The sequence below is a fragment of the Lemur catta genome, chromosome 8 (assembly GCF_020740605.2).
Source record: "Lemur catta isolate mLemCat1 chromosome 8, mLemCat1.pri, whole genome shotgun sequence".
Lineage (NCBI taxonomy): Eukaryota > Metazoa > Chordata > Mammalia > Primates > Lemuridae > Lemur > Lemur catta.
In genome coordinates, this window is record NC_059135.1 from 102,009,916 (window position 1) to 102,034,234 (window position 24,319).

The window sequence follows — 24,319 nt, forward strand, 5'->3', positions numbered from 1 at the left end:
TGAGATGGGGAGATAGTCCTGGAATATCCAGGAAGGCCAAACTCTAATTACAAGTCCTTAAAAGCATAAAACCTTTCCTGGCCACAGAGAACCAAAGACAGCAGTGTGAGAAGACCCAGCCCACTCCTGCTGGCTTTGAGGACGGACAGAGGGGTCATGGAATGCAGAAGGAGTGCAGAGGGCCTCTAGCCCTCGGAAAAGCCAAGGAAACGGATTCTGCCCTAGAGCCTCCAGAAGGAACATGGCGCTGTAGATACCTTGTGACCAGTGAGACTTGTGGTGGACTTCTAACTTCCAGAATGTAATAAACTTATATTGTTTGAAGCCACTAAGCTTGTGGTTATTATAGGATCCTTAAAAACTAATACCAAAGTTACTGAACCTCTCCATGCCTCAAGTTCTTATAACAAGAAAAACAACAGCACCCACCTTATAAGACACAGGGGGGATCACATGACATCTGTAAATCAGCTAGCTCAATATGTTAATTTAAATTATTAAACAGTAATAACAGAGCTCCAGTTTATAGGAGTAGCAAATGAGCTTGACATGTGGTCATTTTTCCATCAGTCTTTAGGAAAGCCCCACTTCTTCCAGAATGTGCCACTTAAGATTCACTGATATAAATCAGAAGAGTGTAAAAAAGAAGCTACTTCTGGGATTTAAAATAAACCCTAGAGTTTGGCATGGAATAATGCTCACATGGAGGATGAGCATGGATGTGAATGTGGGACAGGCAGTGACGAAACGGTCTGTGGGATTTTGTGAAAATGTCATGTATGTTTGAATATTTCAGTAACCTGTTAGTGAATTCTCACAGCATCCAGAGTTAACCCACTGAAGTGGTACAAAGTAGACAGAAAAACCCATTCTTCTCCCCAGGTTTTATTCAGTCAGTGTTTTCAAGATTCTGATCCAACATCAATGCCAAAATTAACAGGCTGAGGATTAATAAAGTTGGGTTTTCCCCATCCCTTCCTCAGAGACGGCAGATGGAGTAACAACCACCAAAGAAAGGAAAAAGCAGAAGGTGGGTGCTTTTTAAAAAGACATTTACAAAAAAAGAACCAGATTTAAGAAACCATTCAACTATGCCCATCACCCAGTGTGACTCTCATAATGAAAACAGAGAGCACAAAGAGACTATTACTGTCTGCCTAACGGGCCCTGCCCAGGCAGTCCCAGAGAGGCAGAAACCAGAATCAGGAAAAGCCCTGTTACATGTCTCTCACACATGCACTGAGGCCCTTATTCTGCTGCCTGAAGGAAAACTCTACTCCCATTCTTTTCCCTCCCTGGGAATTGGAAGTTACAACAGAAAATATGGTTTAAATTAAACACATAAGAAACCAAAACTTACAAACAATCATCTGTGCTTTCTGCACAAAGACTGATAGTTTTCCCATCTCGGCAAACAATCTGCAGCATACAGTCTTTTGACTTCCCATCTGGAGGCTGAATATCTACAAAAAATAAGCAGAATAAAGAACTTTTTTCCAGGATTTCTTCTTACACATTCTTACACCTAACAGCTCAGATAAGCAAAGGACTAGAAAATAAATCAAGTACTACATCCAAGAAAGAACGCTTGGCATGACCAAGAAGGCAAAAAGAACACAGCTCAGCTGACTGGCAAGACTAGCTGCCAAGAAGACTTCCACAAAACTTATTCCTTTAAAATGAATATAAGGAGTAACTCCAGAGAACCACATCATGGATTTTAAGAAACTGGAGTCGCCATCCAACAGATCCCAGTTTCATATGATCTAGGGTAGCCCCATCCTTCTTGAGGTTCCCAGCACTCAGGTTCCCTCTCCATAAGAGAGGAAGGAACATGGGCTGGTGGGTATTATGCAGAGGGGGAAATGTATTTGCTCCGACCATTTGAGCCTGGAGCCCCACTGTGGTTGCGCCTCCCAGACAGAGCCCTTCTTCAGTCTGTTAATGAAAGCAGAACAGGGAAGAGGATCCAGCTTCCACCAAGGATGGGGACACGGGGGGCAGATGACAGATACCGGCTAAGGCAAGCCAGCTTACCACGACATTCGTGCCCCACGCGGATGTTGATGCAGTCCACTGGCATGTGGACCTTATCCTCGATACTCTGCCGAGTCTGGTCATCATAATAGATCAGGTGACCATCTAACCACAGGTCAAACCAATTCTTCTTCCAGCGCTTCAAAATAGTACCTGAAAAAAAAATGAGAAAGGTTAGGGTTTTTTCTCTCAATTCCATCTGTTAAGAGACAGGGTCTTGCTACGTTGCCCAGTCTGGAATTCAATGACTATCCATAGGCTGAGGATAAATAAAGTCCAACTTTACAGTGCACTGCAGCCTCAAACAATTCTCCCCCCTCAGTCTTGTTGAGTAGCCAGGACTACAGGTGAGTAGTTGGCATTAAAAGTGTGCACCACAGCACCTGGCTGAGGTTGGCTTGGAGACAAAAGAGCAAGGACTTTGACCTCTCATTCACAGCAGATACAAAACTTTCCCCTGGCCACCTAAGCATACCTGCATAGAATTACCCAAAGTAGTCCATCCAAAAGGAAGTAAAAATAAACCACTATGGCCTGACCACCAACGCCACACGCAGCACATACCACAAATACTGTGAAGGCAGCAAGCTAAGCCCCAAAACTTTTTTTTTTTTTTTTGAGACAGTGTCTCGCTCTGTTGCCTGGGCAAGAGTACAGAGGCGTCAGTCTAGCTCACAGCAACCTCAAACTCCTAGGGTCAAGCGATCCTCCTGCCTCAGCCTCCCAAGTAGCTGGAACTACAAGCACACACCACCATGCCTAGGTCATTTTAAAAATTTTTTCTAGAGACAGAGTCTCACTACGTTGCTCAGGCTGGGAACTCCTGGCTTCAAGCAATCCTTCCACCTCAGCCTCCCAAAGTGCTAGGATTACAGGCATGAGCCACCATGACCAGCCTATTTTTAAAGTTAGGTTTTTAAAAAACACCTTGCTCTTCAACAAATGAAACATGTCTAACATTTAATTCCTCATATAGAACCAAACTTTAAACTTTTTAAACTTTCTAGACTTTCCCAGCATCTAAATTTGCTAAATTTATCAGAAAATGCTGGACTTGGCCCGGCGCGGTGGTTTACGCCTATAATCCTAGCACTCTGGGAGGCCAAGGCCAGTGGATTGCTTTGAGCGCAGGAGTTTGAGACCAGCCTGAGCAAGAGCAAGACCCCGTCTCTACTAAAAATAGAAAACAATTAGCTGGGCAACTAAAAACAGAAACAAAAAATTAGCTGGGCATTGTGGCTCACGCCTGTAGTCCCAGCTACTCAGGAGGCTGAGGCAGGAGGATTGCTTGACCTTAGGAGTTTGAGGTTGCTGTGAGCTAGGCTGGCACCACGGCACTCTAGGCAACACAGTGAGACTCTGTCTCAAAAAAATAAAAAAATAAAGAAAATGCTGGACTATAAAGTCTCTATATGCAAATAAAAATACGACCTTCCTCTCTTAGAAAAATATTAAATTTTTCTTTTTTCTTAAGAGCTTTCACCTATACTCTTTCCCCACATTTCCCCTCACAGGAAGCCCAGTGCGGGAGGGGTCACCTGTCCTGATGGAGGCGCAGAGACAGACTCGGACACTAGACAAATGAGCACAGCAGGACACTGGACCCAGGCCAGGGCCCCGACTCCTACCCTGTGCACACCCTACCACCTCACACATTTCTGTTAGTTTGAGAGAATTCACCCCTTCATTTGTAATCTTGGATCAGGCATTTAACTTTATAAAGCTGTAATTTCCTTGTCTGCCAGAAGGGAAAACCCCTGCAGTAGAATAAGAGGCCAGGTTAGCTCCAGGTCACCCTGCACCTTCCTCGCACCCGTACACTGCCCACTGCACCTTCTGTTCCTGCACGTCCTGTCCTGGTCTTGGCCAACACGCACACAGCCCATTCCACGTACTTCCCTTTACGCTCCCATGCCTGCTGCTGGTGTCAACCAAGTATGGGACATCCAGCCTTCCTAACAGTGTCAGGCACCCTCCTCACCTGGAGGGGAAGCCACAGCACTTGCCCAAACTGATCCATAGGTGACATCCAGCATCCATTTGCTTGGCAGCACCTGACCTGTATACAAACTCCCAAACAGCCACACACAGACAGGCGGAATCACCAGGTCAGGGAGTTCTGCCTAAGCATCTCACCCACCATCAAAGTCCTGGCTGCAGTGTCCCAAATCAGGCCGTCCTCCAGAAGCCAAATCCAGGGTCCCAACGGTCTATGTGGACAGGAAAAGGAACCCTGGGGACTACGCTGCCTACATATAACCACAGCTCTGCAACCCGGTGAAATGTTAATACATCTCACCTCACTTTGTTTTATTGGAATTAGTACTTCTGCTTTCAGCAAAGAAGGAAAATCAACCCACACATCCGTATATGGGGTTACGGAATAAGTCTTCTGAATACACACTTCTGAAACAAGCAGGGACCAGGTCACTGCAAAGGTCTGTGCCACTTATTTAAAGGACATCTCCTGCATGAGCACTGCTATGCTAGGCACTATGGGAAGCACAAGCTTGGTGTTCACCATGTCGACGGAACATTCATACCAAGCTGTGGTGGGGAAGGAAAGCCTGCCCTCCAACAAGGGTGTGGTAGAGCCTAAGGAGAAAACCACAGGACAGCTGAAGGACCAGCAAAGGAGGGCACATCCCCTTGTCCCATGACCATGGGGAGACAGGGACCACAAAACCCAAGACAAGGAAACACACAAACAATGGAGCTAGACTCCAACATGCCAGGACTCTCTTTGTAAAGCCAACATGGCAACAGTGCTGTCTATTCAAGACCACTGGGCTGTTACAGACCTTGAGGACACACCCAGAAAGAGAACGGCTGCCCGGTCTAAGTCCCAATCCTAACCCCCTTCAGTGTCAGCTGAGGAAGAGCCCAGGTCTAGAACTAGTCACAGACAGACAGGCTGAAGGCCCGTCTCTGGGTAGATATAATGTCAGTGTTGCAATCAGACAGTCCTGAGTTTGAATGGAGGTTTGCCACCCATAGTTTACACTTAGACAAGCTGCCTAACCTCACTGAATCTCGATTTCTTCAACTGGAAATAATACCACCTATTTCACAGAGCTGTTGGGAGAATTAGGAATATATATATAAAATCTTTATAACGGGAACACAAACAAGCTTCATAAACAATAGTTTTTATAAACCATGCAAAGTATGCGGTTGATTCTTCACCGCTATACTAGACTTTAGCTAACTTCTGAAGGTATCTCTCAAACATAAATTCATGTCTCTGACCAATAAACAGTATGTGATCAGTTTTTCACTAAATACTATAATAGTCACTTTTCCCTTAACTGTTCTTTTTGAAGGTCAGCGCAATTATCTGCTTACTCCTTCTTTAACAAATAGAGCTGGTTCTTCCTGCTTTAAAACACACCATGATCCCACTTGGAGTGGCAGCCTCAGAGACAAGCAGACAGTGTACAAAAGATGGGCCCACAGACATAAGCCTAGGAAAGCAGATCTCAATCCCAGGAATAAAGAAAGAATTGAGTCCTTTTGGAGATACGAAAGTTCTGGTTTTAAATAAGCTCACTCTCTCAAGTCAAATCTTCATCCACATAATTATAAAGACTCCAGTATTTTAGAATCTGAGTCACTGCTGAATCCCCAGATGAGACAGGCAAAGAGACCAGCGCCTCCATGCCAACATATCAGCTGGGCGTGATTAGATTCAGGCAGTCTCAGGCCAGCCACGAGTAATAAAGCAACTAGTGAGGAAAGAGAAATCGGCAAGGGCTGAATCATTTCCTGGTTTCTGTCCACTCGGCAACCAAGGCGGAGCTCCGTGCGTGCAGCAAGACAGTTCACCAAGCTCTAAAAATTTCCAAGAGGAAATTTAGGGCAACAACATTGATAATAAGATTTTACTACTTGTTTTCAAAGGTGATCTGTTTTAGCAAACAGAAATAACGATGTGCCCTAAAGCAATGCTGGTCGCAGGTCTGGGTCCCATACTCACTCTGTCGCAGCAACCATCCACTCTTCACAAATGCCATCTCTTTACCTACAAGACAAGAACAGGCAGGTTCAAAATCACACTCAGAAAGAGAACTGCCCGTCTGGTCTAAGTCTCAATCCTAATCCCCTTCAGTGTCAGCTGAGGAAGGGCCCAAAGCCATTTCACCTCCACGGCCACCTGGCATTTACCCAATACCTCTTCAGTGGGGTCCATGCCACCCCCTCCCCCCACACTCTAGGCTTCAGCCTCACCACCCTGCCCACTATACTGAGCCTAACTCTGGTCAACAAATATGAAGCAGCCCTAGGGACACTAAGATTTAGCTCGGTCAAGGACCGGGGGCTTCTCATAGCATGCCAGTGTCCTAAAGCTCTGGGGCCTGGTGCCGCAGCCTTACACCTGCCACACCCAGTAGGAGTCTGCATGGCCCAGCATGCTGCACTGGGAGCAGCTGGCAGAGTCGCCAGGTCAGGGCAGAAAACCAGAAGTCAATGAGAAAAAGGCTGATAAATTTAACTCCACAAAAATAAAAATCTTCTGCATGGAAAAAAGCCAAAAAGAACAGTGACAAATTAGAAGAAATATTTACAACATATGGTGGCAACGAGCCTATTTCCTTCACACAAAGCTCACATATATTATAAAGAAAAGGCAATCATTTGGTGGTTCACAGAAAAAGAAACAAATGGCCAACAAACTCCTAAGATACTCAGTTCCTGGCCGGGCGCGGTGGCTCACGCCTGTAATCCTAGCACTCTGGGAGGCCGAGGCAGGTGGATCGTTTGAGCTCAGGAGTTCAAGACCAGCCTGAGCAAGAGCGAGACCCCGTCTCTACTAAAAATAGAAAGAGATTATATGGACAACTAAAAATATATATAGAAAAAAATTAGCCGGGCATGGCAGCACATGCCTGCAGTCCCAGCTACTAGGGAGGCTGAGGCAGGAGGATCCCTTGAGCCCAGGAGTTTGAGGTTGCTGTGAGCTAGGCTGACACCACGGCACTCTAGCCAGGGCAACCGAGTGAGACTCTGTCTCAAAAAAAAAAAAAAAAAAAAAAATCAAAATGAGAAGTTAACAATTTTACCTATCAGATGGGCACAAATGAAATGGGCACAAATGAAAAACTCCATGACATCAGCAGCAAGGAGAAAGCGTGACAGTAAGAAAGAAATGGTTGGAACCTTACTGAAGGGGAATTTCACAAAACCTACCAGAACTTTCAAAGTTCAGATACTTTCACCTGGCAATATCACCATTACTAAGAATGTGCCTTCCTGACATCTGTGCAGAGATTCACCAATATATGTGTAGAAAGATATTCCCTGTAACGTTGTTTATACCTCAAAAACAAGCCACAGCCAGCGTGCCACACAGCAAAAGCCTGCTGAGCAAGCACCCCACAAGCGAAGGGCCACCACGCAGACTTAGAAGAACGAGAAAGAGCAGCAGCACACGCACCAACACCTGCAGCTGTCTGATGGAAGGAGTCCCAGAACCTGTGAACCGTGTGTATCTCCAGGGAGCAGAATGAAGTGATGCTGTGTGTGTGGCAGAGCAGAGGGTGACAGTCCTCTTACAGCTTCCGGTATTGTCTGAATTAGTTTTAATAATTTGCATGCATTATTTCCATTTCATCTTTGAAAACAACAGACATTATTTGGAAGCTGAGATTATGGGCCACTTTTATTTTCTACTTTACCTTTTTTAGGTATTTCTTTAAGGCATCCAGACAGTGTAGAGTTAGCAAAACGAAGCAGAAGCCCAAGTGGGCCCCTCAGAAGAGTAAATGCTTCTCCCTCAGGTACCTGAGGTCTAAGCACGGTTGAACTCCCTCTGTTCTCCAAACCCCTAGAAAAAGAGCTCCGCAAGCCTCCGTTGTCCTACACTCCAGCATCCTACACTTCAGCATCTCTTCAATCATGCACTCTGAAGGTTCTTGCAATTTTTGCCAATTTATGCGGACTGTCCTCACCAAGAAAAAAAATAAGTTCTTCATTTTTCCCCAATCTTTCTCTCCCACATTTAGGTTCTTGAACGTACAATCCCTGGCAAATGAAAGCCAGAAAGCCAGTCTCTTCCTCTCTCCCAGCAGATGTGACAGCGAAGCACACCTTCTGACCATGAGGGACCAGCCTGAGGCAACCCTAGAGACAGCACAGCTCACCCTGCTGAGCCACCGACTCAACTAACCCCCAAACCCACCCCAACCCAAGGCTCTCTGCTAAGCAAAATGATAGGTTTATCACTTAAGCTAGGCTAAATTTGGTTTCCTGCAACTTACAGCCAAAAACATCCTAAAACAATCGTTTATTTCCAAAAGGATTTGAGGCAGAGAAATAATACCATCATATTTTCATTCCACAAATATTCTCAGAGCACCTAATGTGTGCCCACTCTTGTCCCAGACATGAAGGATGCAGCAGTGACCAAGCCAAAGTGCTGCTTTCCGGTCAGGTGAAACTTAAAAATACAGGCTGGAATGTCACAGACAGCATCACAGTGCTGCAGTGGTGTTGCCACTCCAGAACACAGGGCTGGCAGAACAGAGCACACACCCATTCACGCCACAGCCTGGACGCTTAAACTATAGCTTCCCATGTCCACGACATGAATTCTCAGTCTGCATTTCATACAGAAAAAAAATCTGGGAATAGGCTAAAAATTACTTGGAAAGATAATGGGAGCTAGTTACAATACAAACATAAAACTGGACTGAAACGTTACCATACAACTTTGTTGGTACCTTACGAGCCCAGTGAATAATACAAAAATATGGAACAGAAAGACATCTCCTGAACTTCTGTGGTGAATTTCTTTAAATCTCCAATGGTTCTTGATACTAATTTAGCTACATTTGCTACCATTCTTAATAGTCAAAATGTCAGACCAGTGTAATATTAAGAACAACTTCCCTTATTCAAAGGCTTTTAATAATCTGAACCCAACAATCATACATGCCTGTAAGAGTAACATACTGCCACTAACACCCATTATGATAAAGAATTAAAAGAGAGTTTTAAGCCAAGTACAGTGGCTCATGCCTGTAATTCCCAGAACTTTGGTAGGCCAAGGCAGAAGGACCATTTGAGTCCAGGAGTTCAAGACAAGCCTGGGCAACATAGTCAGGTCCCATCTTTATAAAAAAATTAGCCAGGCATGGTGGTGTGCATCTATAGTCCCAGCTATGTAGGAGGCTGAGGTGGGAGGACTGCTTGAGCCCAGGAGTTTGAGGTCACAGTGAGCTATAATCACATCACTTCACTGGAGTCTGGGAACAGAGTGATACCCTGTCTCTAAAAGAATTTTTAAATTAAAATTAAAAAAAAAAAAAGAGTTTTAGGTAAAGCCTTAAGGACCTAGAGATTTTCTAGTATATCTGATTATTATCTACTAATTATATGGGTCAACATCTGAATTGCCAGATATTGTGCCTATGTTTTCTCTGGTGTTTCCCTGGGGCAAAACTGGTTTTCCTTTACTTTTCATCAAGTTGGGTCTCAAAGAATGACAAGAAGGAGAAACTGGACAGCAGACTTAGAAATCAATTCTAGGCCACTTGAGTCAAGATTCAAAAAGGAAAAAATATGACATATACACTATGGAATATTACATAGCCATAAAAAAGAATGAAATCCTGTCATTTGCAATAACACGGATGGAACTGCAAAAGACTATATTAAGTGAAATAAACCAAGCACAGAAAGACAAATCTTGCATGCTCTCACTCATATGTGGGGGCTAAATATTAAAAACGACTGATCTCATGGAGACAGAAAGTAGAATGATGGTTACCAGAGGATGGGAGGGGGAGCAGGGACAGGGGTACAAACTGGGGATGGTTAACAGGTGCAAAAATATAGTTAGACATAACAAACAATATTTCATAGCACAACAAAGTGACTATAATCAATAATGTTAGGGTATACTTTAAAATAACTAAAAGAGTGGAACTGGAATGTTCCTAACACAAAGAAATGATAAATGTCTGAGGTGATGGACACCCATTACCCTGATTTAATTAATTCACACTGTATGCCTGTATCAAAACATCACATGTACCCTATAAATACATACAACTATTACATATCCATAATTAAAAATAAAAAACTTAAAAAAAACATCAGCCTGAGCAAGAGTGAGACCCTGTCTCTATAGAAAATAGAAAAATTAGCTGGGCATGGTGATGGTCACCTGTAGTACCAGCTACTCAGGAGGCTAAGGCAGGAGGATCGCTTGAGCCCAGGAGTTCGAGGTTGCAGCGAGCTGTGATGAGGCCACTGCACTCCAGCCTGGGTGACAGAGCGAGATTCTGTCTCAAAAAAAGAAAAGGAAAGAAAAGAAAAAATTAGAAACTTCTATATCTGGAGGACATTAAAAACATATCTTTAGTGTGCCTGTATGAAACAGTTCAAAACAATTAGAGAAAAGGATGGCCAGGCGCGGTGGCTCACGCCTGTAATCCTAGCACTCTGGGAGGCCGAGGCTGGAGGATCGTTGGAGCTCAGGAGTTCGAGACCAGCCTGAGCAAGAGTGAGACCCCGTCTCTACTAAAAACAGAAAGAAATTATATGGACAGCTAAAAATATATATAGAAAAAATTAGCTGGGCATGGTGGTGCATGTCTGTAGTCCCAGCTACTGGGGAGGCTGAGGCAGGAGGATCCCTTGAGCCCAGGAGTCTGAGGATGCTGTGAGCTAGGCTGACGCCACGGCACTCTAGCCCGGGCAACAGAGTGAGACTCTGTCTCAAAAAAAAAAAAAAAAAAAAACAATTAGAGAAAAGGAAAATCAGATTAGAAGACAGAAAAGAACTTTAAACTGGAATTAGCAACAGAAAGGCATGATTCTTTGAAAGAGGGTAATTGTTCTGCTGACTCAAGTAACTTATCTTGTATCATCTGTCTGCCTTTAGTCTTATGTAGAACAAGCTCATGTATCTCCCAATGCCAGAGATTTTTATCTCTAACACCAGTTTCCTCTAAAAGGAGCCAGCATTCCTTAAAAATGAGCTGGTTACAATTTAGGGGCAGGCTACTTCAAGATGTCTCCAAGGTGTCTTATTGTCAAAAAGCAAAGATACTTTTGAGAGTATCTTTAGAAAGGATAAGAAGCCAACCAGCTGAAGAAAGGGCATCTAATGGCCAAACTGTGATGTGAGTGTCAAGTTAAAAGTAATAATTACAGTTCATTAAAAACAAGGCTGAAAGGTAGCCTCAGTATGAAACCGTTAAAACAGGATACGCTGCTGTACAATGTGTTAGAGAAAAGACATGCCTTAGAAAGTGGGTTCAATTTTAGACAATTCAGGGCAGGGGGGTGGGTTTTAAAAAGTTGAAATACTTTGGTAATCATAATATCATCCCCTCATTGGATAATTCAAATACTTGTATTAATAGTAAGGGATATTTGTAGCACTTACAGATGTCAGGATTTCCTTGCAAGACAAAAAGACTAGACTTACGAGTTGAGGGTTCAAGTGTACTGAAACCTGGGTAGCAGGGAAGACTGTGGGAACAGGCTTTAAGCCAGCCTAAACTTGAGCTACTAGGGAGAAAAGACTCGTGGAAACTGTGGATTCACACACCAAGGAATATGTAGTTTGGTCACTTGCGCTTGCTGGGCAGGCACTTACATGCCAGTCTCCAGAAAAGTCAGAAGAAACCACCTTGTGGGATCTTCACCCAGATCAGACAATATGGTCAGCCACAGGGACTCCTCCAGGGGGACTGAGGCTGGGGCACTCACCCACATGGCAGAGACAGAAGGGGGCAGCCACCTGAGATCCCCTGAGGAAGCTCTGCGCTTGCCCCCAGTTTGGCCCCAACAGACAGAGCGCCAAGAGGAACTTACTATGTGAAAGTCTTAAACTCCCAGTCCTCCTCCTTTATTCACCTCCCAGACTCTAGCTCTGAGCAAGGGGCACAGTCCAAGGGGAAAGTCTCACTGATAGTGACAATTGGGGGTTCTTTAATTAAAAAGTCAGGCTGGGCGCGGTGGCTCACGCCTGTAATCCTAGCACTCTGGGAGGCCGAGGCGTGCGGATCATTTGAGCTCAGGAGTTCGAGACCAGCCTGAGCAAGAGCGAGACCCCGTCTCTACTAAAAATAGAAAAAATTAGCTGGGTGTGGTGGTGCCTGTAGTCCCAGCTACTCGGGAGGCTGAGGCAGTAGGATCGCTTAAGCCCAGGAGTTTGAAGTTGCTGTGAGCTAGGCTGACGCCATGGCACTCACTCTAGCCTGGGCAACAAGAGTCTGTCTCATTAAAAAAAAAAAAAAAAAAAAAAAAAAAAAAAAAAGTCAGTCTTTGCTTCATACTCTACAGGGAAGCTCACCAGATGATAAACATTAAATAAACACACACACTTTCAATCAGCTTTTTAATACTTCTCTCTTAAATAGGAATACATAGCAAACACTGGTGTGTGAGAGGAAAAAACAAATTTTCCTCTACTCTCACACTACAACAATAACACAGAAGACTTCTGTGACCGAATGTGAGGGGGTTTCTCCCCACACACCAGACAAGCAATCAGCTCTGCAGTGGACATCAGTTAGGTGTCTCCAGTTCGATTTGAAACTATCTACCTGGAGATAGCATCAGATCCCGCAGATTGAGGGCTCAGTCCTCCAAAATGCCCCACCTTCAGACATAAGTCACAAGTTTCCGCTGCTGAAACTTCTGACTGCTTCAAGATAGTGAGACAGAAAAGGAGCTCAAGCAGTCTGAAAAAGAAAAAGTTTACCAGGCCTAGAAAGGCATTCTATGTCTTTTTCTTCCTTTCCCCTTAGTTTCCAGACGAGGTGATAAATTACCTGAAGTATTACCACAAGTTACACAATGTGACCCTCACCCATTCTCACGTCCCTGGAATTTTATGACACAAAGAACAACGTACAGCCAATCAGTACTTTATGTCAACTTAGGAACTGCCCCTTCAGTTTTCCTTTAAAAACCCACTTGTAACTGCTGCTAATGGAAGCATATATTCAGGGCAACTTGAATCTGTCTCTCCAGGTTGCAGTTCTCAAATCTGGCCCAAATAAACTCTCTACTTACATTAATTTTTGCCTCAGTTGTTTTCTTTAGGTCAACATTAAGGTTCCCACAACCCTCCCTTTAGGTTTGATTCAGTTGCTAGACCAGCTCATAGAACTCAGGGAAACACTTAGGCTTATCAGTTTATTATAAAGGATATCATTAGTAACAAGATATATAACAAGGATATAGGTGAAGAAATGCACGGGGCAAGGCATGGAGGAAGGAGTGTCCTCCAGGAATCTCCCCACATTCAGCTATCCCAGAAGCTCTCCAAAGCTTGTCCTTCATTATATAGACATGATTGCGTTGGCCTGAAGAAAGAAACTGAGGTAAAATTAAGATGGAGAGTTTACTTGGGCCAAGGTTGAGGCCAGCTGCTCAGGACACACTTTCAAGTTCCCTTGGGGAATGCTCCATTCTGCCTTTGTTACAAGAAGGTTCTGAAAAGCAAAAGAGGACAAGAAGTGGGCTGACACAAAGCTGTCTGACAGGAATTCTCAGTTTCCAGAAATAACATTGATTAGTAATTGGCTATCTACTGCTTAACTATGGGGTATAAGTTATGGTGCCCAACATATAGCATTTTAGGATAATTTGGCATCAGCCTATCAAGTGGCTTCAAGAGGTAATTATCTAGCTCAAGGGGGGAAGTGAGACTTAACTGCTGTCACATTTCAATGCCTCTCTGGTCCTTTAATCAAAGGGGGCTTACATTCCTCAGATAAAAAGTTTTCTTTCTCAACTGATTAAACCATTAGCCACCAGTCATCAACTCAACCTTTAGCCCCTCCCCTGCCAAGGTTGGGGGGAGGGGCTGAACCCTCTACTCCAGCCTCGGCTTTCAGGTGACCCTTTCAGGTGACCGGCCCTCCTCATGAAGGGGGGCCTGCCAGCCATCAATGAGTTATTAGCATACAAAAAGATATCACTTTGAAGATTCTAAGGATTTTAGCAGATGTATGCCAGGAAACCAGGTCAGGAATGAAAAACAAATATGTATTTCACAATATTACAATCAGACATTTGAGGAAAGCTGAGACCATGAAAGACAGAAATTAAAGAAAATAAGATTTAAAAAAAAAATACCTCACAGGAATCAAACAATACTTTTATCATCAGAGAAATGATACATGATGTTGTATTCAAAAAACAAAATGAAATGTTCTAAAATAGGAATACTCAAGAGCTCTCAGTCAAAAATGATAACCAAAATTAAAAATTCAATAGAAGAGCTGAAAAGATGGAGAGGGAGAAAACATCTCTGAAATAAAGAAGGGGGAAAAAGGCCAAGACATGGGGAAAAAGAAACTAGTGGATGAGCCTAGGATACAAAATATTCTGCTTATAGGAAGAGTTTCATAAATAAACCACAGAGAAAAGAGTGCATAAAAAAAACACTACAAAAACATTTCCTAGAACATTTCTAGACTCAAAAGCTCCAATGAACATCCAGCAGGAAGAATTTTAAAAGATCCTTAAGGTAGACAACAGATGACTATGAAATTTTAGAGCACCAGGGACAAAGAAGAGAACCTAACAACTTACCAAAGGAGAAAAGAGGTCACTTGCATAAAGGATCTGCAGTGAGGCATAGGACATCTGGAGCAATGCCTTCAAAATGCTGAGAGAAAATTATTTCCAAGCCAGAATTCCATACCCAAGTCAAATTATTAATCATGTAGATAAATAAAGACTTTTACACATGTGCTCAAAGTCTTAAGATTTACCTTCCATGTACTCTGTTTCCAGAACCTAGTGAACATGTTTCATCAAAATAGAAGAAACCAGCTGAGCGCGGTGGCTCACGCCTGTAATCCTAGCACTTGGGAGGCCGAGGTGGGTGGATTGTTTTGAGTTCCAGGGTTCGAGACCAGCCTGAGCAAGAGTGAGACCCCGTCTCTACTAAAAATAGAAAGAAATTATCTGGACAACTAAAAATATATATATATAAAAAATTAGCCGGGCATGGTGGTGCATGCCTGTAGTCCCAGCTACTCGGGAGGCTGAGGCAGGAGGATCGCTTAAGCCCAGGAGTTTGAGGTTGCTGTGAGCTAGGCTGATGCCACGGCACTCTAGCCAGGGCAAAAGAGCGAGACTCTATCCCCCCCAAAAAAAACAAAATAGAAGAAACCAAGAGGAACTAGGGGTCCATTCAATAAGGAACCAAGAGAAAGAAAATTCCCAGAAAGACAGCTGTGCTGCAAGCCTGGAAAAAACACCAGTTCAGACTAGAGCAGGACAGAACACTGAGGGGCCGGTACATTATCTAAAGGTTTTTGACTGTCTGGTAGATTGGATTGAAGAATGTTTCACAGCAGCAAAAGTCTTATATGAAGGGAAGTGGAAAGATCACACCTAAACCAATTTTATCATATCCATAAAATATAAAAGTAAATACTATAAAAAAGTAGCTAAGAAAGGTGAAAATGGTTGCCTCTAGTTAAAGAGGGTAGGCAAAGTACTGATGTTTTTTATTTTAAGGTTTAAAGTACTGTTTGGCTTTTCAATCCATGTACGTGTATGATTTTGATAAATGTAAATATGTAAGCAAAATTTAAATTATCTTCAAATATACCAAAATAAAAAAAAAAACCTAGATGAAATCCACCTACTTGAACCTTCCTTCTGACAGTTCTTCACTTTTGTCTTTAAATTGGGGGGAGGGGCCGGGCGCGGTGGCTCACGCCTATAATCCTAGCACTCTGGGAGGCCGAGGCCGGTGGATCGCTCGAGGTCAGGAGTTCAAGACCAGTCTGTGCGAGACCCCCGTCTCTACTAAAAATAGAAATAAATTATCTAGACAACTAAAAATATATATAGAAAAAATTAGCCAGGCTTGGTGGCGCATGCCTGTAGTCCCAGCTACTCGGGAGGCTGAGGCAGGAGGATCGCTTAAGCCCAGGAGTTTGAGGTTGCTGTGAGCTAGGCTGATGCCAGGGCACTCACTCTAGCCCGGGCAACAAAGTGAGACTCTGTCTCTAAATAATTAATTAATAAATAAATAAATAAATTGGGGAGAGGAACTGAGAGAGTATCTTTAGCAACCAAAAATCATAAAGTATGATTTTGATCATATACTTTTAAAAATTCATAAAGCCTAATGTTTATGCATATAGGATTTGGAGTCAAAAGACTTGTGCTCAACTCCTGACTCAATCAGTTATAAATTACCTTGGGCAGATTATTTACCTTTTTTAAACCTTAATTTTCTTATCTATAAAATGAGAATCCCCCACTTATAAGATGTTTGGAAAATGGGGTGAGATAAAATATTTGTTTGGCCTGGTACCTGACAGGCACTAAAATTCAATACATGGTGTGAACTAAAATAAAATTTTAAGGCTCACCCCCACAACCAGCTGACTGAATGGACCCCCTCGTGGCCAAAGGAATATCCTAAAACTAAATTGCTCACCAGGAGGAACGGGGTCAGACAAGCCTAATCGTGCCCCCCTCCCTTCTTGGGGACATCCTTAGTAACCCATAAACAGGCCTAAGGGTATTCAAATAAAGCCTGTAGGTCCTCAATTTACACAACAAATGTATGTCCTCTGGCTTAATCTCTGATTAAGAGCTTTTTAAAACATTCCAAGCCTCTAGACAAAGCTTCATGTCTTTAACCAATTACAAGTCAAAGAATTTTTAAACCAACATATAACCTGTAAGCCCTCCCCCCCCATGGCCCACCTTTTCGGGCCAAACCAATGTAGCCTCCCACATATTGATTTATGACTTTACCTGTAACCCGTCTCCCTGAAATGTATAAAACCAAACTAGCCCAGCCACAGCGAGTCCACTTGCTCAAGGCTTCTTGGGTGTGGCTCCGGGTCATGGTCCTCCAATTTGGCTCTGGGTAAATCTCTTTAAAATTATTTTACAGAGTTTGACTTTTTTTCCGTTAACAATGGTATCCACTTCCACAGTAATTATTACTACTACTACTATTATTATTACTTATTCACTATCTCCCTGACCAAAATTTGCCAAAAACATTCTAAAGAAACAAGGACATCAGGCTGCTTCTCAAATGGCTTAGAAGACTTAAGAAGTTAAAATGCCCTTGAGGATCAAAATTTGAACATTCCCTAGAGGGAAAAAAACAAAAATTAAAAAAAAAACCAGAATACATAATCAAACTAGTTTCTGACTTTACCTTAGTGTGCTGAATTCCACACCACTCCATAACTTATTTCAACACTTCACTATTTACATCCGCAAAATAACATCACCTCCATGCAAATAAAACCTACAGAAAGTATTAAAATATAAATCATATTCAACAATTCAAATTATTTTAAATTCAGGTCATTTTAAAAGCATTGAATCCAAACAGACAAGTTAACAGATGGAAGGAGAACACTGCCTTTAGAATCTGACAGCTCTGAGCCTGAAGCCCACTTCGCCTTCTACTCACTGGTATGACCTTGGGGGCAAGATACTAAAACTCTCCAAGTCTCGGTTTTCTTACCCGATGAACAAGACACAACTAGTTACCTCATGGGGTTACTGTGAGAATTAAATGAGATGTCCAAACAGCCCTGTAGCAGATAGTGAGAACTGCTATAATTACATTACTCTTTTGTTACAAGAGCTGGAATTCAAGGTTAACTGTTCACAACTAACTCTTCCCAATATCCCACTTCCTCTCTTTGGTGCTCTCTTAGCTATAAAGGTGGCTTTCTTATGAAAAGGAGGAAAACTTGTCCTTGTTCCTCAAGGACAGTAAAGGACAAAGAGAAGTCCCAGGTATAGACCAAAACAACAGAAGTGACAGAAGGGCAGAGTGACCCATCAGCATTTAAAGATCAGTTTACATGTAGTGTTGGCCATTTACAGCTGGGAACCACTTTTTAATAACAAACCTAAGGGGCCAAGAAGGTAAAGAGGCAGAAAAGTCCAATTTCCCATTTCCATGATCAATTTTGGAACCAATTATACAACCAAGAAAACAAGACTGGTTCAACTAGCCCCTTTTCTGTAACATTTTTAACAGTTTACTCTTTGCAGTTTTTGGTAGCTATTGACACTAACAAATTAATTCTTTAATTTATGTAGACATCCAGTAAGACAGAAGGCAGAGCAAAAGGGAAAAAAATATTAATGCAAGCTGAGAAGAGTAGCAAAGCTTTCAGAAGGAGTTGAGAAAAACCTTCCCTTCCCAAGGAATAACATTACTACAAGAGTATCTGTCCTTTTTATACAGCCGCTGTTCACATTTCATAAACTCACTGTCCTTCGGATTATCAGGAAATTTACTTTTAGAATGTGCTAACACCCTTAAAATATAATGCTAGTAAAGAACTGCTGTCAGGTTCTGAGTTCTCTGCTGCAGCCTCTTTCAGTAAGCATTTACAGACCATTTACAAAGAGCCTAACTCTGTGTAGTCAGCCAGGAAAACTCTGCAAAACACGTTTGATTCTCACCCTCAGGGAGATCAGTGCGAAAGGGAGAAGAGCCAGGTAAAGAGATCACTACCACACAGAGTAAACACCAAGCACAAGGGAAACCCAGAAAGTCTCTGCCCAGCCAGAGAGGGTCTCTTCCCAAGCCCCGGTCCTATCAATTAACATCCAGCAAACCAGCCCAGGGAATGCCCCTGAACACCACAGTGGCATTAGTCACAGCACAATTCCCATGCACCCACGGGCCACTAGGGAGATACACTCATTGCACAGACACACGGATAGATGTTTTTGGTCATTAATTTGTTCAACAAATATTGAGGGCCATAAGTAAACAGGCAGTTAACAGTCCCAGCTCAGATCCTAATTCCCCATGTGACTTCAGACAAGTCACCTCCTGGACTGGCAGTGCTTCTATCAAAGACCACAGAAAACCACGGAATATTCCTCCCTTTGGCTGTTAGTGCTCCTCCCTTCTCTAGGCACACAAAAAAGTGAAAGATTCTCTGGGACCAAGAGTCAGTGCCGTTTTCAATTAACAATGTTCCCCTAGATTTTTTGACAACGTGACCGTCCCACCTCATTTCTTTCTTCCACTCACCCTGAAACATTGGAAATTGACTATTAGCTCATTTATGAAGCCTCTATGTAAACTACTCTACATTTGAAGTTTAAGGGGAAAAACAACCTAAGCTGACGAGAAATAAAAATCCCTGAACTCCGGAGTTCTCAAGCTCTTAGCGTAAGGAAATCAAACGTAAAAAAGATAATAAAGGATACACCAAGCACCTACAACTAAAGACACTGCAAGACCAAAAGCAGATGAAATGAACCCGGGGCGGCTCCAACTTGAGTGCAAAGCCTCAAATCCATTCCAGACTCCTAGGGAGGGGGGATCTCCTGCCGGGAGAACAAAGCTCCAGTCCCCCGAAGCGCAGGAGGCAGCAGGGGTGGAGTTCGGGCACCCGAGACCCCAGGCGGGAGGCCTGTGGGGAAGGAGGGCAGCGGCAGGTCCCGGCGACTGGACGTGTGGAGCACTCACGGGCGGCCAGGAGGGAGCAGGGCTGCGGCCGGAGCGGAGGGCGCGGGGCCGGACGGCTCCAGCAGAAGCCGGGAGGGGGACAACTAGGTGGGGGAGCGCCAGGAGGGGGACGCCGGGGGGGGGGGAACGCTGGGAGGGAGACGCCGGGGCGGGGGGGATGCCGGGGGGGACACGCCAGGAGGGGGACGCCGGGGCGGGGGGGGGACGCCGGGGGGGATGGGGAACGCCAGGAGGGGGAACGCCGGGGGAGGGGGGACGCCGGGGAGGGGGGACGCCGGGGCGGGGGGGGACGCCGGGGGGGATGGGGAACGCCAGGAGGGGGAACGCCGGGGGAGGGGGGACGCCGGGGCGGGGGGGGGGACGCCGGCGAGGAGTTGGGTGGGCGGGGACCGGCGAGGCGGGGGGACGGTCCACTCGCAGGGCTCCCGCGGGGCGAGTCTGGAGAGGCTGGGGCGGGGGACACCGGGAAGAGGGAAGGTGAGCGAGTGGGGGCTGCGGGGCCTCGGGGGAGAGCGAGGCTGGGCAGGGGCGAGCTTGGCAGGGCTGGGGAGGCTCTAGAGGGGCGCGGGCCTGAGGGGAAAGGGGCTGAGGTCGCCCAGACCGGATGGGAACATTCACCTGCGAACGCTCGAGCAGCGGCGCGCGAACCAGGCGGAGAGAACAAGGACGCAGCTGTAGCTCCGAAGCTCCGACCGCCGCACGTCCAGCGCCTGGCCGCCGCCCTGACGTCACGCGAGGCGCGCATGCGCGGGCGCGCGGAGCCTGCCGGGAACTGCCGCGGAGGCGGGAGGCGGGAGGCGGGAGGCGGGAGGCGGGGCGGTCTCGCGGCAGGGGCGTGGGCGGCGGGAGGCTGTCCGGCTTGCGGAACGCGGGCTTCGTTTTCCGCTGCGCAGGCGCTGTGAGCGCCGACCCTGGTTTCTCGGGACCACTTTGTAAGAAAAGGGCCAGGCTCCTTGGAGAAACGGTGACCCAGGGAAGCACGCGCGGACGCAGGGAAGAACCGGGCCGTCGGAGGACACGGGATCAACCTGAAGGCGCACAACGGCCAAACCTGCGACAATTTGAGGGGCAAAATTAACTACAGAGGGTTAAGTTATAGCCTAGAGTATAACATGTACTAGCGTCCGAGCTGATATAACTAAACGGGAGAAGGGATAAATCGTCCCGACGGAGGGGCTCTCGCAGTTCCAATCCGGGGGGCGGCGTAGGCGCCCCCCCGTGGCTGTCGGGCGCCGAGCGCAGCCTGGAAGGGGAGGCGACTAACCCGACAGGGGCGGCGCGCGACAGGCCTGCCTCGGCTAGGTCATGAGGTTAACACGACAGGCCTGCCTCGGCTAGGTGATAGGTTAACGCGACAGGCCTGCCTCGGCTAGGTGATAGGTTAACGCGACAGGCCTGCCTCGGCTAGGTGATAGGTTAACGCGACAGCCTGCCTCGGCTAGGTGATAGGTTAACGCGACAGCCTGCCTCGGCTAGGTGATAGGTTAACGCGACAGGCCTGCCTCGGCTAGGTGATAGGTTAACGCGACAGGCCTGCCTCGGCTAGGTGATAGGTTAACGCCGACAGTGACTAGACGTGTTGACAGTACCACATTCACCCTTGATACGATCTAAAGAAAAAACCATAACCCAACTCTAACAAGGAGAAAAACATCAGATAAGTCCCAGTTGAGGGACATTCCACAAAATACCTCACCGGTGCTTCTCAAAACTGTCAAGGTCTCAAAAACAAAAACACTGAGAAACTGTCGTATGCAACGTCGTGGTGTTCTGAATGGGATCCTGGAGCAGAATAAAGGATGTTAGTGAAAATTTTATAAATTCCAAATAAAATGTTGAGCTTAGTTAATATTAATTTTTAATTTTGTCAAACGTGCTATGGTTATGTAAGATGTTAACATTAGCATGTTAAATTGTGTGAAAGGTATACTATCTTTGTAACTTTTCTGTAAATCTAAAATTATTCCAAAATGAAAAGTACATTTTTTAAAAAGGCAATGGAAGGAAAAAAAGAAATGTTAATTATCTTTATTGGTAAACTTTTAAGATGATTTAAGTCCCTGTGGAGTCTCTGGGGATAGGGCAGCCCCTGCCTAGGAAGGGGCTTAAAGGATGCTGAAAATGCTCTCTATATATTGTGGATAAGTGTGTGTAAGTAAAATTTATCAAGCTAAATATTTAAGATTTGTTCACCTTTTGGGATACATAGTATATCTAAACCAAAAAGGGAAAAAAACTAAAAAAAAAAAACTGTGGGAAAGTCCAGTTGTTATTGGTCTTCAAAAGCCCAAACTCTTCCAGTAAGGACCTCTGTCTTAACCTAGCTCTACTCTGGGGGGAAAAAAATGCAGAGTGGAGAATCCTATGATGCCTGCAATCTGATCTTTTGCAAGAGATTGTGGCTTAGTCAACACAAGAGTTCAGAGACTGGCATCACATGGGATTTTTGCTGGTTCTTCCACTCTTGGATGAGCATGAGCAAGCTGCCTGTGATCACTAGGCTTCTTGAATGGCTCTCAGTAAGGCCGTTAGTCTTAGGGACCTTTCAGGGCTTTGATTTGGAATGTCCAAACATACGCTAACATATTGTCTTTGAGTGATGGGACTGTGGATGACTGTTTTTAACTTTCTGCATTTTCCAAATTTTCTATAATGAATATGCATCACTTAAACAACAGGAAAAAGTAATATTTGAATCCAGTTCAGTTTAAGTAGGTGTTCCAGAAACTGGAGGAGGGAGTATCCCCTAGTAAGTTTTCTGGTTTGGTAAAATTGGCTTTCTGTTGAGCCTAAGAATACTGATTTATAGAAATGCCCCCTGTATTTTTAGAGACAAGATTTGATTTCAGAAGTCAAGCAAGGCTTTGCCTTAAAGAAAAATATAAGCATGTTAGTTCACATATCAAAAAGATGCCTCACCTCAGGAGGGTGTCTCATTGGTCAGTAACAGCTGCATTCAAAGTGACATTTGTAAGCTGGGCCTATGGTTCTCACCTGTCTTGAAAGACAAAGCAGGTCTTGCCTAGAGCCATAGGTTGCCAGAGCTGATCAACAAAGACAGACATCCCGGGGAGGAGAGCTGATTATGAAATATGCTGAGAGCTGATTAAACAGATATATTGCCCAAGCCGGGCCCAGACGAACTATGCATTTAAAATAAGCAAAATAAGGCACAACTCAAGTTGACTTCTGAAATCTGTTTTAGCTGAAAATCACCAGAGCCAGGATGTCTCTGTTTTTGCCAAAGTAATAGCTGTATCATAAACCTAGAAGTTTACCCTAAGAAGATTTAACTCATTGTTTACCTAGGTAGAGTTAGTTGAATGATCTGTAGTAGCCTATTAGATGACTTTTGACCCTGAACCAAACTATCTATCATTGTGTAAATCCCGTTGCCACATGTATGTGCCCTATAAGTACCTGTGTAAAAGTTCAGTCTTGGTTACATTCTCCGCGGGAGAGATTGTAATCTTCTGGACACCCTCTTTGTCTGTCTTCATAAACCTTTACTTTATAAACTATATCTTTGGCTCTGCGTATTATTTTTTATTTCTGTTTCCTACTATTTTTTCATCTTTGTGACGACTCCTGCCTGAGAGACCCAACTGGAAACACCCTTTGCGGGGAGCGTAGCTAACTCCCCGCAGCTTTCTGTCCAAGTTTGCAGATATAAAGAGTCCAGGAGTGAGGAAGCCGCTGTGGGTGAGGACACCTGCCTTCCAGTCCCACACTGCGTGTCCTGAAGGTGTAGCCTCTGTTCTGAAACAGAAGGAGACATCAAGGAACCACACCAGAACTCTGTGTCCCTCAGTCACCCCACCTCTGTAGCCCTCAATTTAGTCAAGCCAAGTTACCTGCTGCTTAGTCCACTCCCTTATTTGCCCAATTAGTAGTGTGGCTTTCTGTATTGAAAGAAAGTGATAAGTTCTGGTGGTTAGAAAAGAAACTTCATATAGGACATAAAGTAAAATGCCATGTCTCCTCATTTGGAATGAGAATCTTCCAAGTAATGTGAAGTAATGCACATTTTTTGCATTTCTAGCTTCCTTTACATTTTCTAAGTGAATCACAGCTGCTCATGTTCTCGTCCTTACTCCATTCCATTTTTGTTTTTTCTAGAGTATCTCAAGAAATTTTTTGTATATATAAAGTAGCAGAGATGACACTTAGGGTGGAACAATGTGACTTTAGCTGCCCCACAACCTCCACCAGCACCACCCCAAATAGATATATAGTCCTAACAAGAACACAGCACTGGTCAAGCTGACACAGAGTCCAGTCCAAGGCTAGGAAACTCTCCCAACCAGCTGGCTGCACCTTTGTTCCTCCTGTAAGGAAATTCTGGAACTGCCTTTTTAGGGTGGGAAACTGCGGAGAGTTAGCTACGCTCCCTGCAAAGAGGATTTTTCTCTTTCTTCGGATCAGGTCTCTAAGTTGACCATGCCAGTTTGCAGGGCGTCAGCTGCGCTCCCAGCAAAGAGGTTTTCTCTTCCGATCAGGTCTCTCAGGCAGGGGTCATCGCAAAGGATGAAAAAATAGTAGGAAACAGAAATAATAATAATAATACACAGAGCCAAAGATATAGTTTATAAAGTAAAGGTTTATGAAAATAGATAAAAGGAGGGTATCCGGATGGGGATATTTCTTCCCGCCAAAAATATCTCCAAAACTGAAAATCCACACAGGTATTATATAGGGTAGGTACAGGCTCCCGTTGCCAAGGGCAACGGGATTCACATACTAACAGGCAGTTTGCTTTAGGGTCAAAGTCTTCTAAAAGGCTACTACAGATCCTTCAACTAACTCTAACTAGGGGAACAATGA

At 44.6% G+C, this 24,319-nt stretch overlaps 1 protein-coding gene across 3 annotated transcripts in view; it reads right to left on the reverse strand.

Annotated features, from left to right (window-relative positions):
* Nucleotides 1-20,236, reverse strand: part of PLEKHB2 (pleckstrin homology domain containing B2) — a 42,033-nt gene extending 21,797 nt beyond the window's left edge. Inside the window, exons 1-4 of one of the 3 annotated variants that reach the window (XM_045560349.1) lie at nucleotides 20,114-20,236; nucleotides 6,014-6,058; nucleotides 2,038-2,190; nucleotides 1,361-1,463 (exon numbers count right to left, since the gene is read on the reverse strand). In XM_045560349.1, the coding sequence (XP_045416305.1) occupies nucleotides 1,361-1,463; nucleotides 2,038-2,190; nucleotides 6,014-6,050 (293 nt within the window). In that variant the 5' untranslated portion in view covers nucleotides 6,051-6,058; nucleotides 20,114-20,236. Of the gene's footprint in view, nucleotides 1-1,360; nucleotides 1,464-2,037; nucleotides 2,191-6,013; nucleotides 6,059-10,204; nucleotides 10,239-20,113 lie in introns of those variants that run through there. The other 2 variants (XM_045560348.1, XM_045560350.1) reach the window with 2 other exon arrangements.
* Nucleotides 20,237-24,319: the final 4,083 nt, after the last annotated feature.